Source organism: Rhinolophus sinicus, chromosome 16 (genome assembly GCF_057876585.1).
Source record: "Rhinolophus sinicus isolate RSI-liver-muscle chromosome 16, RSI-T2T, whole genome shotgun sequence".
Taxonomy (NCBI): Eukaryota; Metazoa; Chordata; class Mammalia; order Chiroptera; family Rhinolophidae; genus Rhinolophus; species Rhinolophus sinicus.
In genome coordinates this window covers 141,214,642-141,241,570 of record NC_142516.1, presented here as the reverse complement: position 1 = coordinate 141,241,570, position 26,929 = coordinate 141,214,642, and the positions used below count along the sequence as shown (strand labels likewise).

Here is a 26,929-nt window from a genome sequence, read left to right as displayed (position 1 = left end):
TTGGGCTAAAAAGTCATAGAAAAGCTCCCATGTTCAGGAACCTATTTAACTGCAATTTCATGGATTTCTGGGTTTATTTAATGTTTTCTTTTTTTTTGAAGTATTATTTACATATGATAAAGGGCTCATATCTTAATATTCAGCTTGGTGAATATTCATAAACTGACAGCAGTAGATGCAGGGACCACCATCAGCCCACATGCCTCCTGGCTGCTCCTTCCCCTCCTCCCAAGGGTAAATGATGCTTTTACTTAATCTTAAAATTTGCTACTTTGGCTCCAGTTTTGTTTTTCTTAATTATGTTTTGTTTCAAATGAAAGCCTTATTAAATTTTACGTATTTCATAAGATAATTTCTGATTATAGTATAACAAACAGAAATGTGGGGAAATCCAGGATCAAAGAATTGCCAAATGGTCATATTAGCCAAATATTCACTTTTAAAGTGTATTTGGAAATATTCCCAAGTGTAAAAAAAGAATAACTAAAGTGATAATGGCTTTGAAAATATTACCCATTAAAATTTCTTCAGCAAAGGGATCATGATGACCCATGTTTTTAACCCTCACCTAACTATATGCATCTTAAAAACCTAAAGATAAGCATCTTTAGAGTCCAGGAAGAAAATGAATTATTTTAAATGGGTTCCTACTGAATTGAAACAATTTATTAATAAAATCAGGTGAACTTTGTATTTTTACCTTGTTATTCAGTACAGAATTTAAACTTATTAGAAGTCATGTGTTTTAGATTATAGAAAGACAAAAATTATTTTTTGATTTTTTTTATACTTGTCTCAATTGTAATAGTAAAATAATGGTAAAAACATGCACAATTCAAAGAAATATAAAAACAAGAGTTGGAGAAAATAGTCCATATTTTATATTCTCAATATTTATTGTAAGGTTTTGACGAATCTACTTTATTTTTCTCCATTTTTTAGTTTAGAATTATTTTTAGAGTTACAGAAAAGTTGCAAATGCAGTGCAGAGAGTTGCTATATACCCCTCCTCCAGTTTCCCATAATGTTAATATCTTACGTTACCATGATACCTTTGTCACAACTAAGAAACCAACACAAGGACTTAACTAATAACTAAGCTCCAGACTTTATTTGAATTTCACCAGTTTTTCCACTAATGTCCTTTTCATGTTCCAGGAACCACCCAGGACACCACATTGTATTTAAGAGTTTTTAAATGAGTTTTGAATATAGTACACATAAATTAACACCTAATATTGGAACTTAAGTATTTCTCTGGAGTAAACACTTTTCATTGTTAAAAGTAAAAATATCAATACTATTTTTGAGTCTTTTTTTTTTTTTTTGAAATTCATAATCCATCTCCTATGCATGGAAAGATGGGATACCTGAGGGGTCTCTAATGTCCAGTCTTTGTTTGCTTGACATGTCTAGCTCAGCTGTAACTTACAAGGCTGAAAATGAGTTTTGAAAGCATAAAATGTAGGACTCAACCATCCAGTTTGTACCAAAATTAGGCTAACTGGAGCCTCTTACCCAGTAAGGGCGTGTTCCTTCCTAGAACAGAAACAGCTGGCTGCTGTCATGGTGATCTTTGACCAGAATCTTCCCTGACTGTTATTCCACCCCCCACCCCCACCCCGCTTAATAATGAGAGACGCTTTTTTTTTTTTTTCAGTGTTGCAAGAGTTGGCTTCTGTTCAATTTCCAAAAAAGTATTTAAAATGAAAATTGTGACCTGACAACCAAATCTTTGAACCCTGTTCTTGTCAAGTTTAAAGTTTTGGGAAATAGAAGAGCCAGAAAACAAGTCAGTTAGTGTAGCCAAGAGTGATACTGCATCTCTTCCACGTATTCTGCAAGGCTTCTAGGTTCCCAGAATGTTTCTCATTGTTGGTGTTGATCAGAAAACAAAACAAAAGTGTTCTGCCTATCTGAAATTACATTACAGGAAGGTGAAAAGACACAGAAAATAATCAATAAATATAATTAATGAGTAAATTATCATATTAGAAAATGGCAAATACATTGAATACGTGAAAATTTTAGGACAGGTTTAAGAGAATCAATCATGTGAAGGGTGAGGGTAGGTGAGAAAGGGATGTGTTTTTTGTTCCAAATAGGGAGTCCAGAGCACGTCTTTCTATTTTCTCCTTGAAAGCTCAATAATTCTTTATACTTTCAATTTTTTTTGAAAAAATTTGTAGACATGGGTATTTTATACATAAATTCATAATGTTGAGTGATATGTTCTCATAAATAATTTTGTAGGAATGAATAATATGAGTTTTAATGTTTAGTTATGTTTGTTATATTTAAAAGAACTGCATTGGGCAGCTGTACTTTTGTTATGGATTTTCTTTGAAAGGGTATATCCATTTCCAAAGAGAAAAGTAACAGATTTTCCTCAAAATAGAGTAAACAGCCACTATACAAAGCTCTGAGGTAGGCACTCCAGAATATACAGAAAAGAGAAGAGAGAACCTCAGTGATTAGTATGTTCCCTGTGCAAGCTCTCGGTTATGCCATGTCGATCTGATATCATTCACCCTCTCAATACCCTGATTAAGTGGCATTATTGTCTTTATTTTAGATGAAAGAGTTGAAGCCCAGACATGGTCAATTTCTCCTCTCAACAAGCTAAATAAATATTCAGTTGGAGAAATTAAACAAGATTCGTATACATTTTAAGACAATAATAAAATAAACAAGCTCTTTAGTCTTTAAGAAACCCATGTAAATTAGGACTCCAGTTGATTCTGGCTCTGAAAAAGATATTGTTATTTTCATTAAGTAAGAAAAAGTGTTTCAAAATTACGTGTCAGTCTCATGATTAAACAGCTAATTGGTTTAAGAACTAGTGAATTCATTGTCTATTGACTAGAAATTCTGAGGTTTTTTTGTGTTTCTTTTTTATTATACAAGCTGTCTGTATTTATTGTTAAAGTAAGACACCAGATTTGAGAAAATGTATTTGGTCCTATAGTGGCCTAGACTATTACTAATGTTATTACCAATGAGAGAGACAGCTACTTATGGAATCATAGAATGTTAGTAGTGGAGGTCACAGACTAAAAGGTTCTCTAGAATATGGTGGAGAAGAGCTGACCTGGGTTTTGAAGATTGAGTAGATTTGGGTAAGAGGAGAATGTATCCCAGGATATAGGAAGAGTAATTTAACAGGAAATAGAAAAAAACAAATAAACAAGAAGAAGCCTTATGTTAGCAGGTGCAAGAAGCATAACACATACCAACACCTTGACATTATCCACTTACTCTTCTAAATTTTTAGATTTTTGCAAGTGCTGATTAATTGAAGTGTTGTTACAAGTTCAGGCTTTCCTCTCTCCTCCTATGGCTAGACTGTTTGAGATAGGGGAAATTGAAAATAACTGTTTCATGATAGCTTCTAACTCTAGTCGTGAAGTCACACAGCAACTCATCTTTTTTTTTTTTTTTTCCCCCTATCTGCTGCTGGGAAATAGTAAGAAATTTTAGAGAATAATACACAACCATTTACTTTAAAAAATATTATAGCATGCTACAGTTCTATGGATGAAAATTCAAAAAACTTGTTGAGAATTATTTCTTATGGAAATTTTTTTTTCATATAACTTTGGGTCCAAAGGTTTATTGTTAGAGGGTCCAGAAACAGGTTGTTTTTTTAATTTTTTTTTTCATGGAAACTTTTTTTTTTTTAGTTTATGGAAACTATTTTCCCTAAAGCATTAATTTAATCTAATTTAACGTATATTATAAAGTTGAATGTAACGATGGGTTTTTACAGAATTATTTGGAAAGGTTGAATGTTATGAAGTCTACTTTCTTTCCTAAATTGTTCCACAGATTTCTAAATTTTGAGTCTGTTGTAAACCAGATACTACAAATTTGTAAATGATTGTTCTTAATATCAAGTGACTCCCAGTCTAGGGGGAGAGACAGTTAAACAAACCATTAGAATGTATAATGAAATGTATGTCGATATACATACCATATTTTGCCATGTATGATGTGCACTTTTTTGCCCAAATTGTGAGGGAAAAATAAGGATATGCATTATGCATGGTTAGTACTAATTCTGTATTTATATAAATGATTTTAATTCTTTTATTTATGGTTATGAGTTAAAAGTGCAATAATAAATAAACAAATTAATTAATTAATTAAATGCTAAGATTCCTTTATAATACAAAAAACAAGTACCTAAATATAAAAAAATAAAAATTTGAATTAAAAAAATTTAAACGAAAGATTTTTTTCCCTGAAAGTTTGGGCCAAAAACTTGGGTGTGCATTATACATGGGAGTGCATTGTACTTGTCAAAATACAGTATGTATAATGTGTAGGGGGATCAAATGTTTCCCTGATCAAAGAAGGATCAGGGAAAGAGTTGATATTTGATCTGAACCCTGAAGGATGATTGTGCTTTCACAAGATGGAAAGTAAAGAATATTTAACCACAGGGAATGGCAGATACACAATCATGGAATTAAGAAGATGACCTCCTGTTCTGAGAAAGTGTGTTTAAGTGCAGCTGTGTGGGAGTGTAGAGTTCATGAGGCGGTGAAGTTGACCTGATTTTTGTATGCAAGGGAAACCCGCTGAAGGAATTACAAACATTAGAAGGACAAAATAAATTTTGGGTTTAAAAAGATAAATCTGGAGAAAATGCAAATGATTGACTAGGAATTCTAGAAAAGAGAAGAGGCCCAACTTGTCCGCTAATGTAATTGTCAAGAACAATGACGATAAAGATCTGAACATAGGCTACCATGCTCCTCATCTTCTCTCTTTTTTTTTTAAGATTTTATTGGGGAAGGGGAACAGGACTGTATTGGGAAACAGTGTGTATTTCCAGGTCTTTTTTCAAGTCAAGTTGTTGTCCTTTCAATCTTAGTTGCAGAGGGCGCAGCTCAGCTTCAGGTCCAGTTGCTGTTGTTAGTTGCAGGGGGCACAGCCCACCATCCCTTGCAGGAATTGACCGGCAACCCTGTGGTTGAGAGCCCACTGGCCCATGTGGGAATCAAACCGGCAGCCTTTGGCATTAGGAGCACGGAGCTCCAACCGCCTGAGCCACCAGTTAGGCCCCATCTTCTCATTTTTTTATCATTCATTCTCTCTCTTTCTCTCTCTCTTCCCCCCTCCCTCTCCTTTTCTCTCTCTCCCTTTCTCCCTTCCTGTGCCTTCAGCCATACTTGCTGTGTCCCTCCATTGTCAGCCTTTGCATATACTCATGACTATTAATTTGTTTGGATGTTCCTATCCCTTTCTTCCGACTTAAAAGTGCCACCACCATTCATTGAAGCCTTCCTGATTAATCATATATCTGGGCACACTATCACATATAAATGCAACTTTAATTCTGTTTTTATGATATTGATTCATGCCTGTTCTTTCCACTATATTGTGTGCTCCAGGCGAGTAGGGATTGCTTTTCTTTTATTCTTTTTTCATTTTTTGATCTATTCCTAGCACAACACATGACATAAATGTAGTGCTTGGTAAAATTGCTGAATGAGATGAATGTGAGATAGAATATAAATTTAACGAAAGTTAAAAATTCAAACATTAGAACTTATTATTTGAATTTTAAGATTGAGGATGAAGGAAGGAATCAGGCATGTTTATACACTTTCTATCTTGGGCAACTCAGGAGACAGTTATATGTCCACTAATAGAGAAAATAGAGGAGTAAGAGGTAAGTGTGTGAGGAAAATAAAGAAATAGATTTGGGCATGTAGAAGTTGAGGTGTCACTATAGCATCCAGAGAGAAATGTCCAAAGGGAAATTCAAGATGTAACAGCCAATTGTGTAACTTATTGTTACCTTTCTCCAGATATTCAAGTGTATTTCTATTTTTGGTTTTACCCTCCTTGACTTCAGACATGTTTGCATGTTGTGTCATGAAGTTAATATTCTTCACTGTTAAGTTACTGATGTCCAGTGACTTCTGAGTATACATAATTAAAAAAGAGAAATATTCTAAAATAATGCAAAAAAGTCATGGCAGAAGAAAAAAACATACCTTGTGGAGATGACAATTCAACTATAAAGATAGTAATTTAAAATTAAAATATTTGATCACTTGTAAAATGAAACAACATTAGATGAAGATGGTGATTTTTTGGTTGTTTTTGGTTTCCTTTTTAACTCTTAGTGATTATGAGGCTATGCAAAGGGCTACATATCCTACATTGTTTTAGGCATAGGACATATTATGAGTGGTATAATACATTACAATGTCTAATTAATGCTTAAAAGTCTTTCTGTATACATATGCACACGTAGAAAGTCTTCAGTTCAAATATTTTTCTTTACTTCTATCAGCTATAGTTATTTCTGTTTCATTTTATCAACTCCATTCCAGCCCTCAGAAAACTACCACCCCTCTCTTATTTCCTCAGGACCATTATAGTGATACTATCTTTCTGAATTCCCCAGAATTGAAAACTTGAAAAAAATGAGTTTTTAAATCTCCTTCAAACACCTATGGTCATTAGTCACAAACTTTTACCTTTATTTTTTCCACAATTTATTTTGGATGCTCCATTTATATAATTGCATTAGAGACCAGATCATCCTTATATTATATTTATTACCAATCAACAGCTGAAACTTTGCTTTCATTCTCCTTTTATGGCAACTCGTTCTATACATAGACACATGTATGATCAATCTGTATCAGACAGACCTATCTCAAGATTAAGAATTCCTAATTTTTTTTTTCTGTTTTCTAGTAAGTCAAGTATGTACTTCTCAATCTAGTTCTCTAGAAATTCTTTTAAAACTCTCAACTCCTACTGGTTTCATAAGTAACCACCTAAGCAAACTGCTTATCATTGATCAAATAAAACTTTATAATCCAGTTTCCACACCTAGATTCTTGTATTCCCATTCCAGAAGAAATGTTTATCCCAAAACAATGCTTTCTTTAATTTCTTCATTGACTCATGTCCAACTTTAGGTAAATATTTAGATCTTGAAAGGATTTCCCCTAATTAAACTTTTCTAGCTGGGTGAATGAGAACTACAAAGAAATAGTAGGTATAGTTCATATGGATATGGCAAAAGTAATACGAAAAGCTCTGTTTTTTCATGGGAACCATGCATACATAATCTGCAATAATTTCATTATTTATGGTCATTTATATTAGAATTAGCTTTGTTGAAATAATGTATAATCAACCAGATTCCAGTTTGAAAGGGTTTCGTTCCAATACAGAAAACAATACAACAGATATTAGCAGTCCCATAAGCTTTCAAATCCCTTTCCTGATTAAATGGTATTTGAATATTATACTTACGAAGGTAGTTTTCAAACCCAAATGTTTTTCTTATAGAAAATATTTAAATGCTATTCTAATTGTGAAGTTGGTTATATTTTATTATGTCAAATATTGAACAATAGCAAGTTGTTGTTTTTCCTAAAAGTTTTTGTTTTAGGGATTCTGTTTTGTAAACTATTTTTGCCCTCGACATAATATTTTGTTTTGAGAAGTACTTTACACAAAGTTTGATATTATGAGTAAATTTTTCTATGCTTTCAAAGTGTACTCAAGATTAGTTATCCATGTTTCACACATCACTATATATATATGTGTATATATATATATATATATATATATATATACACATATATATATACACACACACACACACACATATATATATATTTCACATATCGTGTGTGTGTGTGTGTGTGTGAGAGTCTCCCCATCAGATACAAAAGTATGCTATTGCCTTGCTTTGTTAAAAGATAAACTGTCCTCAAACTCTTCAAAGTCTTCCTCAAATTCCCTTCAATTGTAGTAGAGGGAAAGATGTGTGAGAAACTTATGAAAACCACACACAATCAATTAATAATATAATTGTTATCAATGCAATGTTTCTTACATTAGACTATGCATTCTCAAAACTCTTGTGGTAACAAACTGCTCTATCACCATTTTTAAAAAAACAAAAACAAAAAACTTGTGGTTGGATATCTATGCTATTGGGAGATACCAAAAAATAATATTGCTCTTTTTTGGCCCACTTTTTGTGAGTAATAATCTATATTCTAAGATCAGATCTGTAGAGAATCCTAAAAGGCTAAAATGGAGGTAAGTGGTTAATAGGAATCAAATTTCTTACAGGGAGAGTTGAAAAATCAAGAGGCAAATAGCACTGATAGGCTGATGGGACGTGAGGAACATTTAATGGAGAAAGCCATGTTTTTATTTTCAACAAAACTCCTTGAAAAGCCTAGTGACTTTCTCTGGAATAAGGAAAAATAATGAATATGACTAGCTTCAGCGAGTCTAATTCAAATATTGTTATTGAACTGCCATTTTGATATTCCATTTTCTTTTCTGAAGAGTATTTCTTGAAATAAACTTTTCTCTCCATAATGCATTTTCTTCTAAAAGTTAGATTTCTGCTACTACATGATGGAATGGACCATTGTTTTTCAATGTGTAGCTTGTGGCCAAGTTTTAATTAGGCTGCTGAGATTAAAATTCAGATATTTTCATAATGGCTTGGTAGTGTCGAGGCATCAGTCATTTGGTAAAACTAATTTTGTCTAATTAGAACATGTAAGTCTCCCATAGGAGTTTTGGGAAAACAGTCAGGGAAAGGGTTAATTGAAATAGGAAGCAATGCAGTCTAGTATTTCTTTGGTCTCTATCAGCTTCATTGGGTCTCGGTGCGCTCATCGAGTCTGTCCTTCATTATGTTTCCAGTTTGTTTGGTTCAATACTATTAGGAACAATAATGCCAGCACTACTATTATTAATAACAGCCAAGAGTGATTTTGCAATTATTATATACCGTGCATAGTACTGAATGCTTCATATGCATTATCATTTAATCTTTATAATATACATGCACACATATCATGAAAGAAAGACGGAAAATTTGGAAGTTTGGCTTTGACTTTTGTCAACATCCCCTTCTGTTTTGTGTGAAGGAAAGATTAGAGCTTTACCTACTCTGATTGACCCTTGCTTCCCTCACAGAACTTATCAACGTGCCTTGTAAGTAGTAATTTCTTAAGAAGTATTTGTTAGAAAAATAAGAACATGTTTAAAATAGACGATGGCTGTGCCATATAGTATTGTGCCCTTCAGATTTTAGCTGCTTTGGATATTTTGCTACTTCTTTCTTTAAAGCCATCCTTATTCACAACTGTCCTGCCTGTTACAATGTTTTTACATATTTTCATAGTAGAAAGTCTACCATAGTAACTGCATTAATGAGTCACATTTTCCCTATGGCTACCCTTGTTTCACAAATCAATTAAAGAAACACAGAGTAGACCCAAATGTTCTGCTCCTATTGAATTGATCAGATTAATATAAAAATGTGTTGGAAAACTTTCATAGTTATAAAGGAATTGCAGTTGTTAACATTATATTTCCACCTTTAAATGCCAAGGGACATTTCTTAACAGATTTTCTTATGTGATAACTCTTTTTAACAGTATTCTTTTTAGGCCTATGTATTTGCACAACCTCAGAATACAGTCATTACATCTGTTATTCCATGTTTTAAAAATTAGAAAATTTTCAGTTAATCAGCTGAGGCAGAAATTCTAAACTGTCTGAAGCTCTTAAAATGTATACATTGAGAAGCATGTTTTTAAAGTATTACTTCAATTCTGAAGAAAACACTTGCTACATAATAAAAAAATCTAAGCTAATATTTTCTTAATTTAAAATAGGCATGCTTAGGTTTATGTTTCATATTTTCATAGATGTTTACTGCTTTGCTTTCTTTTCTTACAGGCACTGTACTTATTTTGCTTTTACCTGAAGGCATTTGTCTTTAACAGAATAGTTATTTATTCCCTTGAATATTCTCTGGAATATTCTACTGTGCATACAATATGTGATATGAATGGAGGTTTCCCAGCAACTTCACTGATTGTGCAGTCTCATGGAAATCTTCCATTTTATTTTTAAAAGACGTTCTCTCTTTCTCTTTTTGGTTCAAATATTTTACCAAAAGCCTGATTAGCTCCAGAGTGAAACAGATGTGGTTTATATTTTGGCCCTGTCACCTTCCACCTCAGGTTCTGAGCAAGTTGTTTACATTTTCCAAGACTTAGTTTTCAGTATGTAATTTTTAAGATCTTTGTAAGGTTGCCTGAATTTATATCTGCTCGATAAATGTTAGCAATTATACTTTTGTTTTTAGTAATGTTAATGGTAGTACTTATAGTACTAGTGAATCATTATTACTGTTAGATTTTTTGAATCAAAAAATCATTTTAGTATAATCTGATAGTTTGATTGGCTCTTGTATTTGACAGACTTGAAAAATGAATAATAATGACTTAACTTGCTTTCTATACATAACATTTTAAAGCAAGTTAGGTTAAAATATAAAGATAACATATATACTTACTCTACTTCAGCAACCTGTAGAGTTTTTCTACAACGTGAATTTTAAGTAAAAATTATATTTCAAGTATGTTATATTAAAATTCTGTTGGTAAATTTCATAAAATAATTTTAAGAACAATATACAAGCTACAGAGGAAATATAATAGATTTGGTGTTACTGGAGATTGGGTTTGTAGCTTTGTGTTCTCAGTCATCCTTAGTTCCCTGACTATTTCTACTGCAGTAACTAAAATGATACATTTTTGCTTTTCAGTCACTCAAGACTGCTTGCAACTGATTGCAGATAGTGACACGCCTACTATACGAAAAGGTAATAAAATAGTCCAGTAATTTTTTCACTTAGAATTCAGTCTAGTCCAATTGCTTGTAAGTTTCAAGTCCAAACTGTATTCAAACTTCATTTCAAATCAACTCCCTACCTGAAAACTTTTTATAGTCAGATGTAAAATAATAAACTTAAAAATATTCAAAAATGATTAGGGAATAAATTTAGAGGCTTATGTAATATTTTAGAACAGAATTACCTTGGAGACACTAATACATAGAAATTTTAAATAATGAGCATATGATAAAACAAAATCAATACTAAAGCAAGTTCAGTTTTTTATTATTTATAAATCATTTTGGCCTTCATAATACCTCAAGATCATTTTTGCAAATACTAATTCTCCTATTATATTAAGTTGTAGAAATCATAATAGGATGAAGATAAAACTGAACATGTCATGAACACCTTATATCAATTAATTTATTAATAAATATATACTATGTACAAATAAAACGTTTTATTTTAGAAAGTTCAGTGTGAAATTATTGCCTTTTATTTTACATATAATGGTTAAAAATATCCAATGTTACAGTTACTGTGTGGGCATTGGGGCTTAGCAATGACTAAAATGTGTGTTTCCTCACTTGCATGGAATTTACCTTCTGATAAGGGAAGAACAGAAAAAGAAATAAACAAGTAAAATGTAAACTGATAAAATTAAATGCTGTGGAGAAAAATAAAGCAAGCAGGGGGCAAGGGAATATTTAGGCTGTGAACCACAAAAGAGAGTTCAGAAGTGTCAGGAGCTTAAGCTGGAGCCAAGAATGGGGAAAGAACAAGCCCAGATAATGAATTGGGATTGACCTTTGTAATAATTCCCAGGAGTGGTATTTTCCATCTGTATTTTTCTATGTGACTTTAATTCTTTTAAATGTAACACAAATATTAAACTGCGAAATTCTATTATTATTTATTGCTCTGCATTTTCTAAAGTCATATGTTTGCAACTTTTAATAGGCAGCAAACTGTTGCCTAAGAATTAAAATTAAGTCAGAAGACCCTAAGGACTAAAGATAAAACTGAAAAAATATAACTTGGAAAAGATTTGTTTTACTCATTTGGCCAAAAACAAAAATTCTGTACATCACACAAAAAGATACAGCTGTTCTTCCATTGTGAGTGTGAATTGCCCAGTGTTATGATCTTCCTGGTGCTCTCCACCAATCCAGGGTGCTTATCTGGGTGCCTTGCCCTCGGGGACTCGGGTTGGCTTTGTGATGCCAGCAAGCCTTGAGCAGCATGTACATGTAAGTGTGCATGGGCAGTTTAGCACTACTGCTGTACTGCGCCCCATACATTTTGATATGTTGTGTTTTCATTTTTATTTGTTTCAAGATATTTTTTTGATTTACCTTTATATTTCTTTTTTGATCCCTTGATTGTTCAGGAGTGTATTGTTTTAACGTCCACACATTTGTGAATTTTCCAATTTTCCTCCTGTTATTGATTTCTAGTTTCTTGTGGTTGGAAAGGATACTTGATGATTTCGGTCTTATTAAATTTGTTAAGATTTATTTTGTGCCCTAACATTTTTATTTCACATATAATGGTTAAAATCCTCGAGAATTTTCTTTGTGCACTTAGGAAGAATGTATATTCTGGTTCGGTAGAATGGAACATTCTGCATGTATCTCAATTAATTTGGTCTATATTGTTGTTCAAGTATGCTATTTCTTTATTAGTTTTCTTTTGGATGATCTATCCATTAATGGGGTATTGAATTCTCCTACTGTTATTGCATGGTTGTCTACTTCTCCCTTAAGAGCTGTTAATATTTTCTTTATATATTTAGGGTCTCCAATGTTAAATGCATACATATTTTTATTTTATATCCTCTTGATAAATCAATTCATTTGTCATCATATAATTGCCCTCTTTGTCTCTTGTGGCAGTTTTTGGCTTTAAGTCCATTTTGTCTGATATTAAAATAACCACTTCTTCATTTGCATAGAATATTGTTTTTGAACCCTTCACTTTCAGCCTGTGTGTGTGTCCTTAAAGTGAGTCTCTTGTAGGCAGCACATGGTTGGATTATTTTTTAAATCTATTCAGCCACTCTACACTTTTACTTCTCCCTCCCCCACATTTTGTTATTGATGTGACAATTGACATATTTTTATATTGTGTATCTATTAACAAATTATTATAGTTGTAGTTCTTTTAATATTTTGTCTTTTAACTTTTATACTAAAGTGAAAGTGATTCACAACTCATTTCAGCCATTTGTTTCAGGTTGATTATTAGAGATTTGTTTTCTTTCTTTGATTGTGTTATGCTTTCTTGATTCTTCATGTTCCTTGTAGATTTGCTTTGTTGTCTTTGCATTTGAAGAAGCATCTACCTCTCCCAGTCTCCATGGACTGATTTTCACAGACATGTTCATTGCTCAGCAGTGCTTGTTGTTAGCCATTCTAAGGCTGGGGACAAGACCCCCTTTGCTTCCTTTCGTTCCTCCTGGAGGAAAAGCATCAATTCTTTGCTTCCCCTCAATCATGAAAAAAAAAAAAAAATGTTGGCAATAAGAAGATGCTCTCTCCTTGACTTTGTTTTTAACTGTATCAGGGCACCAAGCTCTTTTGGTTGTTCAGTGCTCAGTATGAGGCAAGATAGAAACCAGCTCCACAGAAGGTACTATGAGAGGCCATGAGGCCCAGTGCACACTCTAATCTCACCATCCCTCCATGACAGAATCATGGGCTGAGGCAACCTTCTTGGTGCTGAGCTCAGTCTGTTTGGGGGAGGGACTGATGTGAGACAACTGAAATTGCTCTTCTTACTCATATAAATATGACTGCTTCTTAGTTTGTGCTCCTCTAGAATGCTTCTAGTTGTTAGCTCAAATCCGAATTTCTTTTCAAGGTATTTTAGCACCAATATTATTGTTAAATCAGTGTTTCTGTGGAGGGATGATGTGTAAGGGTTCCTACTTTGCCATCTTGCTGACATGATCTCTCATTCAGAATTTCAAATGTGTCATCCAACTGACTTTTGCCTACATGGTTTCAAATGAGAAATCAGCTGTTAATATTATGGAGCATCCCCTGTACTTGAGGAATTGCTTCTCTCTTGCTGCTTTTCAGATTCTCTCTTGTCTTTGTCTTTCCCCTGATTAATTATAATGTATCTTGGTGTGGATATCTCTTTGAGTTTATCCGTCTTGGAATTCATTCAGCAACTTGGATGTATAAATTTATGCTTTCTTCAAAGTTGGGAAGAGTTTGGCCATTGTTTCTTCAAATATTCTTTTTGCCCCTTTTTCTTCTCCTTCTGGAACTTCCATAACGCATATATTAGTCTGATTGATGGTGTCCTACATGTCCTTTACCCTCTGTTTACTTTCTTTCATTCCTTTTCCTTCCTGCTACTCAGACTATATAATTTCAATTGCCCTATCTTCAATTTTGCTGATTCTATCTTCTGTCTGCTCAACTGCTGTGTACCCTTTCCAGTATATATATATATATATATATATATATATAGATAGATAGATAGATAGATAGATAGATAGATAGATATATATATATTTAATTTCAATTATTTTACTTTTCAGTTCCACAAGTTCTGTTTGGTTCTCTTTTTTAAAATATTTTTTATCTCTTTACTGATAGTGTCTATTTGTTCAACCAAAATTCTCCTGTTTTTAAAAAAATATTTTTCCTTATTTTTAACGAATATGTATGTATATACAGTAAGCATATATTTTTGTTTTCTTTTTCCATGGTTTCCTTTAGCTCTTTAAACATATTTAAAAGATGCAGTCTTTGTCTATTAAGTCCAATGTCTAGGCTTCCTCAGGAATGGTCTCTGCTAATTTTTTCTTTTTCCTTTGAGTGATCTATAATTATCTGTTTGTAGGCTTTGTATTTTTCTTTGAAAATTGAACAATTTGAATATTACAGTGTGGTAAGTCTGTAAATTATATTTTCTCCGAGGGTTTGCTGTTGATTGTTGTGGGCTGCAGTTGTCTGTTTATTGAATTTTTCAAAAATATTTTGCAGACTGTATTCCTTATTCTATGTGGTCACTAAAGTCTTTTTCTTCTCTCTCTCTCTCTCTCTCTCTCTCTCTCTCTCTCTCTCTGCAGTCAGTCCAACAGAGATTTTTTAAAAAGTCTCCAGTCATAGTAATCCTGACAGAGATTCACTTAAATACCAGGAATGAAACAAAGAAAAACTCCCCTTTTCTTAGCAGATTGGCTGTGAGCTGGGAACACTCCTTCAACATTTAGCCAAGCTGCCAGCAACTCTGCCTTAGATTTCCCCTCTCACTTGTGCAGGAACCGAAAATCAAGTACAGGTGTTAGATTAGGATTTTTTCAGGTATTTCTGAGCATGCCTCTGGCTCTGGCCATGCACGTTGTATTACAGATTCCTTGGTGTATGTGGTAGTGCTTCAAAGCCCTTATTCCTTCAAGTGTCTTCCTCTTTAGTCTCCTCCTTCTGAGGCTTTTTTCGTCAGCCTGCTGCCTGCCTCAGCAGCTGTCCCTTGTTCCAGGTGGCTACAAGTAGTGTATGTCTTTAAAGCTTTTGATTGACTACAGCCTGGGGAGCTGCTTCCATCTGAAAGGAGCCTCTAGATTGGTCACAGTGCATAGCCACAATATTTTGAGAGTAGGGTGAGTATTGCACTTCCTGAACTCAGGCCACTGTTTCTATGCCTGGAGGATAGAAAATGGTAAGCGAGTAAGCAAAAATACTACAATACTTTCTTATTGAAATTTAATAGCCATTTTTTTTCTATTAAGCACTCCCTTGGTACTGTAATATTTTTTTTACATAAATACAGATTTTATACTTCTAAAAATGTTAATTATTTTGCCAGTTTAATTGCTGCTTCAGTGAAGGGATTTACTTTTTGAGAGTTCTACTCTGCCATTTTCCATAACATAACTCTGACATCTACAATTATATCTTTAGACAATATCTATTGATTGTGTATGACAAAATTAATGATTCCTCTCTATTCTGTCTATCCTTCCTGTCCACCATACTTTTTTTTATAATAATACTATATTTCTTAATTTTTATCTATGAGGTCTGACAATTAAGTTCGTGAACTTGTTACAACAATGTTGCTAATCTTTTTTGATGTCAGAGGGATTATTCGTTATGAATTTGTACCAATTGGACAAACAGTTAGCCAAGTTTACTATTTGGAAGTGCTGAAAAGGCTGCGTGGAAAAGATAGGCGACCTGAAATTTTCACCAACAATTCATGGCTCTTGCATTACGACAATGCATCAGCTCACAGGGCTATGAGGGATTTTTTTCGCCAGTAAATAAATAACTGTATTGGAACATCCTCCCTACTCACCTGACCAGGCCCCCAATAACTTCTTTCTTTACTCAAAGACAAAGGAAAAATTGAAAGGAAGACATTTTGATGGCATTCAGGACATCAACGTTAATACAATGACAGCTCTGATGGCCATTCCTGAGAAAGAGTTCCAAAATTGCTTTGAAGGGTGGACTAGGTGCTGGCATTGGTGCATAGCTTCCCAAGGGGAGTTCTTCAAAGGTGACTGTAGTGATATTGAGCAGTGAGGTATGTAGTACTTTTTCTAGGATGAGTTCGCGAACTTAATTGTCTGACCTCACATTTCCACAATCATGTTGATAGTGGAAGTTTCTTGTTTACTTCTACTTTCCAACATAATTATTTCATAGAGGCAATGATGAGGTCTACTCTTAATTGCTCAATAGAATTTGACATTTGATGACTCCCGTTTTCTTGAAACACATGCTTCTCTTTGTTTCTCTAACCATATTCCTGCCTTTTGGCCACAACTTTTCAAACACTTTTGCAAATTACTCTTAAATGTATCTCTTTAAGATTGATGTTCTTTAGACCTCTGACATAGTTCCATTCTCTAACTCAGTACATTAATCTCAAAACACTATCAATCATTTCTCATAAATATAATTTGGATTAATCTATTTCTCTTCATTCCCATCTCACCATTCTAGTACATAAACCACCAGCATTTCTCACCTGGCTGGTTTTCTTGCCTCCGGTTTTGCATCTTTTCTTACCTGGAAGCCACATAGTGGTATTTCTAAAACAGGTATAATAATTTTTCTCCACTACTCGCAGCCATTTAGGGATCTCCCGCTGCCCTTCAGATAGCTCAGCTTACATGGCCCTGCCTGCCTGGCTTCTGTTTTCTATTCATTTATCTAGCCCCACCTTATCTATGAAGTAAATCATATGAAGTATATGATTTCTGTGAATTTCAATGCCAAATTATATTTGTTTTATAGCCCCCAAAAAATCATTATTTCTTGAATAGGTTTACTTAATCTACCTTTAAAAAAATATTACCATTATCTTCTCCCTTAAAAATATTTCCAGCATCTCTAAGATAATAAACTAGAAAATTAAGAAAAGTAACCAAATGTGATAGGTATGACATTTGATATGGGATACCTGCTCTCTGTAGCATTTATTTTCAGTTAGCGAGGGAGGTAACATTGGAAGTATAAATATTTGGGAGGAAACTTCATGTTCATGAAATAGAATAAAAAATAAATATTAATGAAATACATCTTTTAATGAAGTTTCAAAATTTCACATAAAACTTTGTCATACCTATTCTTTTAAAAGCAGTTATATTTTCAGATATACATGTAAATTATTTTCACATTAATACTGACATTAATTTTATTTTATTACACCTATTAATGTACATAATAATTTTGTTAAGTTTTCGAAAACATTTAAATACGACAAGTATTTAAAGCTGAGTGGAGAGGGGAATTCAAGCTTTATATACCAAGGTACATCTGTAGTTTAGCTGTTGATTAACAAAAATAAGCATTAATACTCTTGGACTTTACTTCCAAGTTCTTAAGTATCTCCTATAAGGAGAGGGGCATGCTAGTGTAGAAAAGCATTGTACAGAATAGGTACTCACTGCATGTTTTCTTGTGAGCACTTATCAGGAGTCTAACTAGCATGCTAAAAATATATGTTAAGTTTTAAAATGTAGAAACATGTTATAATATTTATGCTTAAGTTTATCATTGCTTTAGCTTTTAATTTATTGTTAAGCTTGTTTTCTTAAAGGATTTAACAATTTATTCAGCAGCACGTATTATATTGAGCGCATAACATGTGCTAGGCTTTAGTCTCAGCATTGGTTTTACAGCTATGACTGTAGCAGAGCCACAGCCTTGGCCTTATAAAGTATAATCCGTGTGTGTGTGTGTGTGTGTGTGTGTGTGTGTGTGTGTGTGTGAGTGTGTGTGCATGTGTGTGCAGTGGGGGAGAAATACATAAAAGACAGAACATAAAACAAGTAACATGTACTCTCTTTAATAAGAATATTTCCAACAAGTGATAATGGAGAAAATAAAATGGAATAAGCATTGCTAAGAGAATCACTTAAAATGGAGTGGGGGCCATTGAGGAGGTGGGGCCTATGCACCTGTCCTGTCTCAGTTCTTAGAAATATTAAGTTACCAACCTGTGTTAAACTCAGCTCAAGGCTGAACAACAAACATCCTGGATCCATAGTTACTACATGGACAAGTATGGACTGGACTTCCCCCTCACTATGGCAACCAAACCATCTTCATTCTTCACCTCAAAAGGAACCAATCCACTTTAACAAACAGCATCCTCCACTTACTTCATGGGCCTAACTGATCCCACCTGACCTAGCCAACATCCTTCATCTACATGGAGGACTGTTAGGAGAATAGCTCTTATGGTTTTGCCCTTTATAAACCCTGCCTTTCTTTGTTCCCTTTGGAGGTTGCTACATGAATCTGAGGTCTGGATTGCAATCCATCCTTTGCTTAAACCATTGCTTTTTATTCTTTATTATAGCCTAAACTTATATTTTTGGTTAACATAAGATATGATGTATCTTATGTTACAATATCAAGAGAAAATAAGAATATAAACCTAAAACCTACTTGTTTTTCTTTCTATTCTGACAGGTCATGATGAGTTTGCCTGTGTTACTCATAATTGAGGAGATCTTTTATTCATGGGCTCTCATCATCCAGTATGCCACCAAAGGGTTTTCATTTGAGGAAAGTGTTTCTCAGAGACCTTCTTTGGAAATGGCAAATTGGGGTAATCAGGCCGGGCCGGCCCCACATTGGGAGAGTTCACTCCCTGAGGGAGACGTGATAGAGGTGGTTCCTGGGAATGCTTGGAGGGGTCAGGAACAAAGGCACTTTCAAAGAGCTGTGATGTCCCTTCCTTCCTGCCTTCCTCTCTCCTTTCTCCCTCACAGTTCTCCTCTGTCTATAGTAATTGTGAACTTGGAGGGTTGCCATAAGGAATTGTTTCATTTTAACCTGAATTCACAGTGTAATTTACTTTGTTTGATCCCTTTGGGTTCTTAACTCCTCAAAAATATTCAGAAAAATATGTGGTTCTTGTTTTATATTCTTCCCTTGAGAATCCTAATTGGGAAAAGTTCAGATATGATGGGTTTGCCCTGAGGGCACTACTGAAGTAGGTACATACACATAGCAATTGTGTTTATGTATAAATGTGAAAGCATTATCAACAATGTATCCTAAGGTGCCTCTTAAGAAAATCCTCAGGGGAAAATTTGCTTTCATCTCAATTCTACGGGGTAAGCTGTTTTATTTTTTGAGCTTCTAGCATATTGTTTTGTGGACTCTGAATATTATTATTGATTTTGTTTTCCTTTTTGTTATAACCGAGGTGAAGCTTGGGGACACACATTGTCCAGCACTACCAATTACATAGAAACCTTTTTATACCATTTTAGACTATCACAGTTTCCTCTTCCTATTCTATCTTCTATCACCATTTCTCTAATGTTCTATTCATTTATTTTATATCCTTTTATTAATACTTCTCCACATTTCCCAGTCTAGCTTTGGGGTTTGCTGTGTACTCCAATGTTTCCTTAGTGGTGAGAAGTCCTGTAAACTTTCACTGTGAATTCACAGGAAAGGAGTGTTTATATTCTCTTAATCGGTGTTGGTGTCCATCCAAAAGCACTGTGTTCTGGCTCAGCGGTTTGGTCCCCTCTTGCCAACTCATCCCTGTAGCTGCTGTCTTCTCTCTGCCCCTTCAATCCACTTGTGAGCACCGTGGCTTCTCTGTCACTCCCCAAATGAAGTTTGAGGGATAATGGAGAATTAGTGTACTGAACAGAAACCACTTCAACTTGACTATTACAGACTGTTATCACCAAGTTCCTTGACCATTTCCCAGTAAAGATTATGTCTTCGTAGCTGTCCTTGCTCTCCTGAAACCCTGTCCTATTGCTGTGCTGGGAGGGGGCTTGCTTTCTCCTGAAACCCTTGGCTAAACTCTCCACATACTCATCGTTTCTTTGCTGGCAACCAAAGAAAAACTGAAAAATCTCTACTGTGTGTTACTCAGAGACATTTTGTACATTTTTTTTGCCTCAAAATCTGCCATCTAGACTAGACTTTATTAGGAAAATTGCGGAATTACAGAAGAATGAAAGAAAAACCAGACATTTCATCTGAAGTGCTTGCTCTCAAGTTCCTGTATCTGATAGTTGCCTGGGTTAATATGTAAATGACAGTGGAGAAAGCAGTGGAGTATTGTGATTTGTCTTCTTTTCCTCTTTTTTTTTTTTTTTTTTTTTTTTTTAAAGATGAAATTCTCTTCTAAGCTTTAGACTTAGTTTAGCAACCAAGTAAAGGTGAAAAATTGCTTTTCTCAGTTTCCTGTCTTATAAATTGTTCTCTTCCCTGTAGGAGCCTACACGTTTGTTCCATGGCTTCTCAGCTTTAAAAGAGGAAGAGCCCTAGAAGAAAAAGAAAATAAGATATTGGTCAAAGAAACCGGTTACTTCTTTATATATAGTCAGGTAAGTTCCACTCTCATTCTGCTGTCACTGCCCGGTACTCCCATCTGTGCTCACTTCTGACAAAATTCTTTGGTTTGTTTCTTAGGTTCTGTACACCGATAACACCTTTGCCATGGGACACCTAATACAGAGGAAAAAAGTCCATGTCTTTGGGGATGAATTGAGTCTGGTGACTTTGTTCCGATGTATTCAAAATATGCCTGAAACACTGCCCAATAATTCCTGTTATTCAGCTGGTAAATAATAGTTCTATATAAATAGAAAGAAAGACATACCTGAGCTTGTTGTGTGGTTTTTATTGTCTTGAATGATAAGCTAGTCTGCTTTAATTGAGACAGAGAAAGTCATTACTAATAGGTTTACCATCTGTACATACATTTAGGAAGGGCAGTAACTTCGTAGCAGTCAACGCTGAAAACAATTCTAAGCTGTATTTTCTTCAACCTGTAATAACAACAATAATAACAGAAGAATAACAGAATAATTATCATGTGCCAGGCACCTTTTTCTGCACTTTACCTGTGCTCGTTCATTTAATCCTCCTGTTTAATGGAGATGGAATCTGAGACATAAAGAGGTAAAGCATATTGTCTTGGGTTGCATAGCTACTAAGTGCCAGAACTTGATTGAAGCCAAACAGTTTGACTCCAGAGGGTGAGCTACCAAAACGCTTCTTTACATGCTATGGAAGAAATGCTCTTAGCTGGTTTGGGGGTCAGTTCAAGTCGCACGATGGCTTCTCTCTCACTTTCATAGAGGTGACATCTGGTGTATACGGACAGATGCCTTTGCAATGTGCACATGTAGGAGCAAACCTGCATTTCAACTCAGGGGCAATGAAAATACGGAGAGAAAAGGGAAAGAGTAAGCTTTTTTCACTGCAGTTCTGTTTTAGCTGCATTGCCAACACAGCCTTTATTTTGAGGGGTAATTTCAAATTAATCAAGGCTAATATTAGGAAAAAAGAGTATTTTTCTTAACACATTTATTCTTCTCTGGCGATTTGGACAAATCCATTTAGAACCTTGAGGGATGTCTTCTGTTCCGGTGTGAATGAAACACAGGATTGGGGATTACTGAATGAGTTAAAAAGGAAGGAAAATAGCTCATAATAATAGAGATGACTGTCATTATGGATCTGCAGACATAAATAGCCTCAATAGGCTGATGAGGAAGTTTGTTAAATTGGAATTCCCTAATTTTCATAAAACAATGCTTCCTTGCACCCAGTGGTGACTAGTATTTTGGTGTTACAAAATACTTAAAAATGGAAAGGCTCCTCCAATTCTTATTTATTTATATTCATTAGCACTTATAGCTTTACAAAGAACTCTTTTTCAAATTTTCTAATCTTCTTCTCCTCTCCTGTTTACTTTCTGGGCCAGATTTCCTAGATGCCTTACTTTTTAAGAATAAATAACTTGACTTTAAAGATATTTCTCAATGCTGATACTTTAGTATTATAAATGAGAACAATTCTGTAGGAAATTTCAGATTTGCAATTTTAATCTGTTCTGGGGCGGATTTATTTAAAACCATTAAAAACTACACATTAGTATAAATGCATAAAGAGCTTCCATGATAACCTCAAAAAAATTAAAATAGCCCATTTCAGGAGCCCAAATAATACTAAAGAATCTCTTTTATACACAAAGTTGAATCTTATTATTTTATTAACAAATTGAATATGTTTTTTGTATAAGAAGAACTTGTTGCTGTAATCTGGAAGAATTGAAATAACAAATAACTCAGTGTTGGAATTTTAAATAGAGCCTATTTTTAAAAGTAGTTGGTCCACACCAACTACTTTGAGAGTTAATATGACTTAATTCCTGTGATCTATAGCCTTTGTCAAAATATTAGATTATCTTTAGTGTCTATGGTAATGACTAATCTATTCAACAAATAAATTCCTTTTTTTTTTTTTTTTTACTATTTAATGTAATCATCAAATGCTTTTCCAGTCCTAGAAAGTAATTCTTCTTTTGTTCGTTGTCTGTCTTGGTCTGTTACAAAAAAAAACAAGATCCTTGGGGACAAAATCTTTTGTCAGTCGGATCACTGCTCTGTGCATGCCTAGAAAGGTGTCTGGTATATCAAAAGTGTTCAATAAATAAACACCAACTGACTGTTGCTGGAGGAAATCCGGGTGCTTTGGGTGTGATGATAGAATAGATGTTAACAAGATGTGTTTATGTAAATACATTTTTACTGTATGTTAATGAAACAATGTAACTACTTTTTAAATTGATACAGTTGACTCCTGAGCGACTCCGTTAGGTGTGCAGAGGTTGGTTGAATCTGCAGGTGCTAAACCTGCAATGCGGACTGGGAGTATATTTATTGAAAAAATCCTCACTTAAGTGAATCTGCACAGTTCAAACCTGTATTGTTCAAGGGTCAACTGTCACTGAAAGTACTGACAATTCAAGTACTATTTTGTTAGGTTTTTTTTTTTTTTTTTCTACTTTCCTCACTTCTCCTCTTTTCCTTTATTTTTCTTTTAAAATGGAGTCAGGAATTAATTAACCTGATATACTGAGTATAGTTCCTGAATTTTGTTTTGTATTCCTGAATCATAGAATAGAATACATTATTGTAAATTAGGCACATGCAGATTTATTGGTTAGTTTCGAGAAGCTAATTACTGTGCTGCTTTTGATTATAAAGACAAATTGTAAGGAAACATAAAATACAGAAGGCTATAAAAAGTAATCCAAATGACTCCAAATCCCTAGTCTGGACTCTAGTGAAAAACTATGTTAACACATGTACTTTGTTAATAAATGGAGTTTTGTTTTTTACTTTTAATAGTTTATATACTTTATATGTACATTTGAAAGTGTATATATGTGTGTGCGTGTATTTTTATTTAACATTATTATGAAAAGTTTCTCTTGTCAATAAAATGAAGCAAAACCATTTTTAACTATATAAGATTCCACCGAGGGATTTACTTAACAGTTTTTCTTAAACATTTGGTTCCAGTTTAGATTCTCCATTTTATAAACAGTAGGTGATAAATACATTTATATCTGTTGTAACTCCCTGTGCTTATTTCTTTTAAGTCTCCTCCTTCTTCTCCTAAGCTAGTAGACTAGTAAATAACTCATTTAGAACTCCACTGGTGTAATTTGAACTGTGAATGCCTACATTTTTTCCCAAAACAAAATAGTTTTAATATTCCTTTTTTTTTTTTTTCTTTCCTATTGTACAACTACTTAAAGTTCTTATAAACCATTCTTTTCCAGGCATTGCAAAGCTGGAAGAAGGAGATGAACTCCAACTTGCAATACCACGCGAAGATGCTAAAATATCACGGGATGGTGATGGCACATTTTTTGGTGCATTGAAACTTCTGTGACCTACTTACACCTTGTTTGTGGCTATTTTCCTCCCTTCCTATGTACCTCTAAGGAGAAAACACTTAGCTGGAAATGCCAAAAGAAGAAAAAAAAAAGTTAACCATAGCCTTTTCTGTGAGCTATTTGTTTTGGTTTTCTGAAACTAGACCAAACAGGAAATTTAACAGACAACCACAGCCAAAGGGTGTCATGTGAATTACAAGAAATAGAGCCCATTTAAGGAAAGAGTTAGAAAGACTTTTCACTGTAATGCCATGTTGAACAACTTAGTCAGAGCTTCTTGTCTTGGAGGAAGCATAGGATTCAAAGGGACAGTAGTCATTTCTTCAAAAACGGTATTCCATTATTTACTATGAAACAAGTGCCCACATCTGTAAGATATTTGGGAAAACTTAGGATCCGTCCTCTATTTTTATGTTAAATACGCCCCTCTCCTTTTTCAGTTAACATGGTAGAAAGTAAAAAGAACAAATTATAGAAATCTTGCATTTGCTACATGAATAAGTAATTAAAAGCTTCAATTTAAACATCATATTAAAGAATTGAACTCAAAATAGGATATAGATATTATTTAAGTCTTTTTGGTTTATTTCAAGTTTGCAAATTTTATCTCTAATATTGTATATTACCTGATGGAACACTTCCAGACATTTTTCACAGGAGGGAAATAAGTCTCTTATGTGTTTATACATATGTGTATTTTCTGTAGCTAATTTCAGTTACTTCAGAAACAGCATAGGCTAAATCCAATTCATTCATATAAGCATTAATTGAAAAAAACTATAATTGTTCTTATGTAAAAATAAAGTCTCTAATAAAAGTTAGTGAATACATTTATAATAATAACGTGGTATAATTTCCATTTATTAATTTCCATTTTCTATCCTTCTGTTTTAAACTGCTGCTATTGTAGTTCACGTATCCCAGCCTTTAAAAAATACGCATGTTATTAGCTTTAAAGAATTTGAGGTTTAATTAAAGTTCTTGGCATCCTGAAGTATGTTATATGACATGTGCTGTTATAAAGAATGCCATATGCCAGAAGACATCATCCTAACTTTCATTTTATAAAGAGTCATATTCAAGAATGCTATAATTCTTATCTTTTATTACATCGCTATCCCTTTTTTTGCTTGTGTTTTTAATGTCATCAGTTTAAAGAGTTTTTACTTCATTAAACAGTTGGCTTCGTTATTTTAAACAGTAACTGGAAGAATAGACCTTTGGTTAGCATTTATTTTCTCCAGTCTATATAAAAATATTTTTAGATATATTTTTCAAAACAAAAGGGATGATTTGTATTTTTGTATCTAAAATTAAACTTTGTTTAAAACTGATATCTAGAATTTTGGGTTTTTCGTTAAAATAAAACATTTTGCAATTTGTTTTAAATATTATAATTAAAAGAAATGATAGGTAGAGTAGGAGTTTCAATATTAGAAGGAGGTGAGTAACTTTTTTAGTATTGCTGCTAACTTGGATGGCCAAATAAAAATTTTTAGACCCATTTGCCTCATTTTTTGATGGAGTTTGTCTAACATCACTCATCTTTTTGTTTGTCTCCTCCTAACTACTAAATGTCATGTTAAAAATTAGGTGCATAACTGTAAAGCATGATAAAGTAATGTGTGTTAGGGTATGACAATAAAGTATTTGAGATCGTGAATATTTTACATATTTCAAAAAGGGTTTGTACACATCTATACTATATTTAAAGATATAAATTAAATATTTCTTAGAGAATAAGGTTAAGAAAGATACTATATTTATAATAGGCTTGCACCCTAAGCTTATTATAATCTGCAGCTTGTACCATTATTCTTTTTTAAGTGACTTAACATATTTTGTCAGCAGATGTAGAATTCAGCCACATAAAATATTCTTTTTTTGCTTTATTTTTTCCTTTAATTTACCAATTTTTAAAAAGGTTTTTATTAAAAATATAGTTAGCATACAATATTATATTACTTTCAGGTATACACAATAGTTATTCAACATGTATATACCTAAAGAAGTGATCACCATGATTAAGTCCGGTAACCATCTGACACCATACCATGATATCACAGTATTATTGACTATATTCCCTATGCCGTATGTTACATCCCCATGACTTACTTGCTTTATACTTGGAAATTTAGACCATTTATTGCCTTCCACCTTCCCCCTTACTTTCTAATTTTTCAATTACAGTTGACATTCAATATAATTTAATATGAAGTTTAGGTGTACAGCATATGGTTAGACATTTTATTACTTAAGAAGTGGTCCCCCTGACTAGTCTAGTACCCACCTGGCACTATACATAGTTATTGCCATATCATTGACTATATTCCCTATACTTTACATTACATCCCAATGACTATTTTGTAACTGCAAATTTGTACTTCTTAATCCCTCCATCTTTTTCACCCTTCCCCAACCCCCTCCCACTTATCACCCAATAAATCTAGTAGCCACCTGACACCATACGTAGTTATTACAATATTATTGACTATAATCCTTATGTTACACCCTACATCCCCATTAAATACTTTGTAACAACCAATTTGTACTTCTTAATCTCTTCCTCTTTTTCACTCACCCCCAACTCCCCTCCCATCTGGCAACCATCAAAACATTATTTGTATTTATGAGTCTGTTTCTGTTTTGTTTGGGGTTTTTTTTGTTCTTTAGATTCCACATATAAGTAAAATCACATTGCATCTGCATTTCTCTGCCTGATATACTCCTCCCAGCCCAACACTCTCCAGGTCCATCCATGCCACCGCAGATGACGAGAACCCATTCCCTTCTCTGGTGGAGCAATATTCCACTACATAAATATACCACCTCATTTTTATCCATTCTTTTATTGACATACTCTCAGACTGCCTCCACATCTTGGCCATTGTAAAAAATCTTGCAATGAACATATGGATGCACACGTCCCTTTGAAGTAGCATTTTGGGTTCCTTTGGATAAATACCAGGAAGTGGGATTACTGGGTCCTTCTCTGTCTCTTGTTATAGCCTTTGTTTTAAAGTCTATTTT

The 26,929-nt window shown here is 33.7% G+C and overlaps 1 protein-coding gene across 1 annotated transcript in view; it reads left to right on the top strand.

Moving 5' to 3' along the window:
• TNFSF13B (TNF superfamily member 13b) overlaps nucleotides 1-25,231 on the top strand; it is a 30,596-nt gene extending 5,365 nt beyond the window's left edge. Inside the window, exons 3-6 of the mRNA XM_019731025.3 lie at nucleotides 10,625-10,681; nucleotides 20,419-20,531; nucleotides 20,617-20,767; nucleotides 23,783-25,231. Coding sequence (XP_019586584.2) covers nucleotides 10,625-10,681; nucleotides 20,419-20,531; nucleotides 20,617-20,767; nucleotides 23,783-23,895 — 434 coding nt within the window. The 3' untranslated portion in view covers nucleotides 23,896-25,231. The remainder of the gene's footprint in view (nucleotides 1-10,624; nucleotides 10,682-20,418; nucleotides 20,532-20,616; nucleotides 20,768-23,782) is intronic.
• The last annotated feature ends 1,698 nt before the right edge of the window (nucleotides 25,232-26,929 follow it).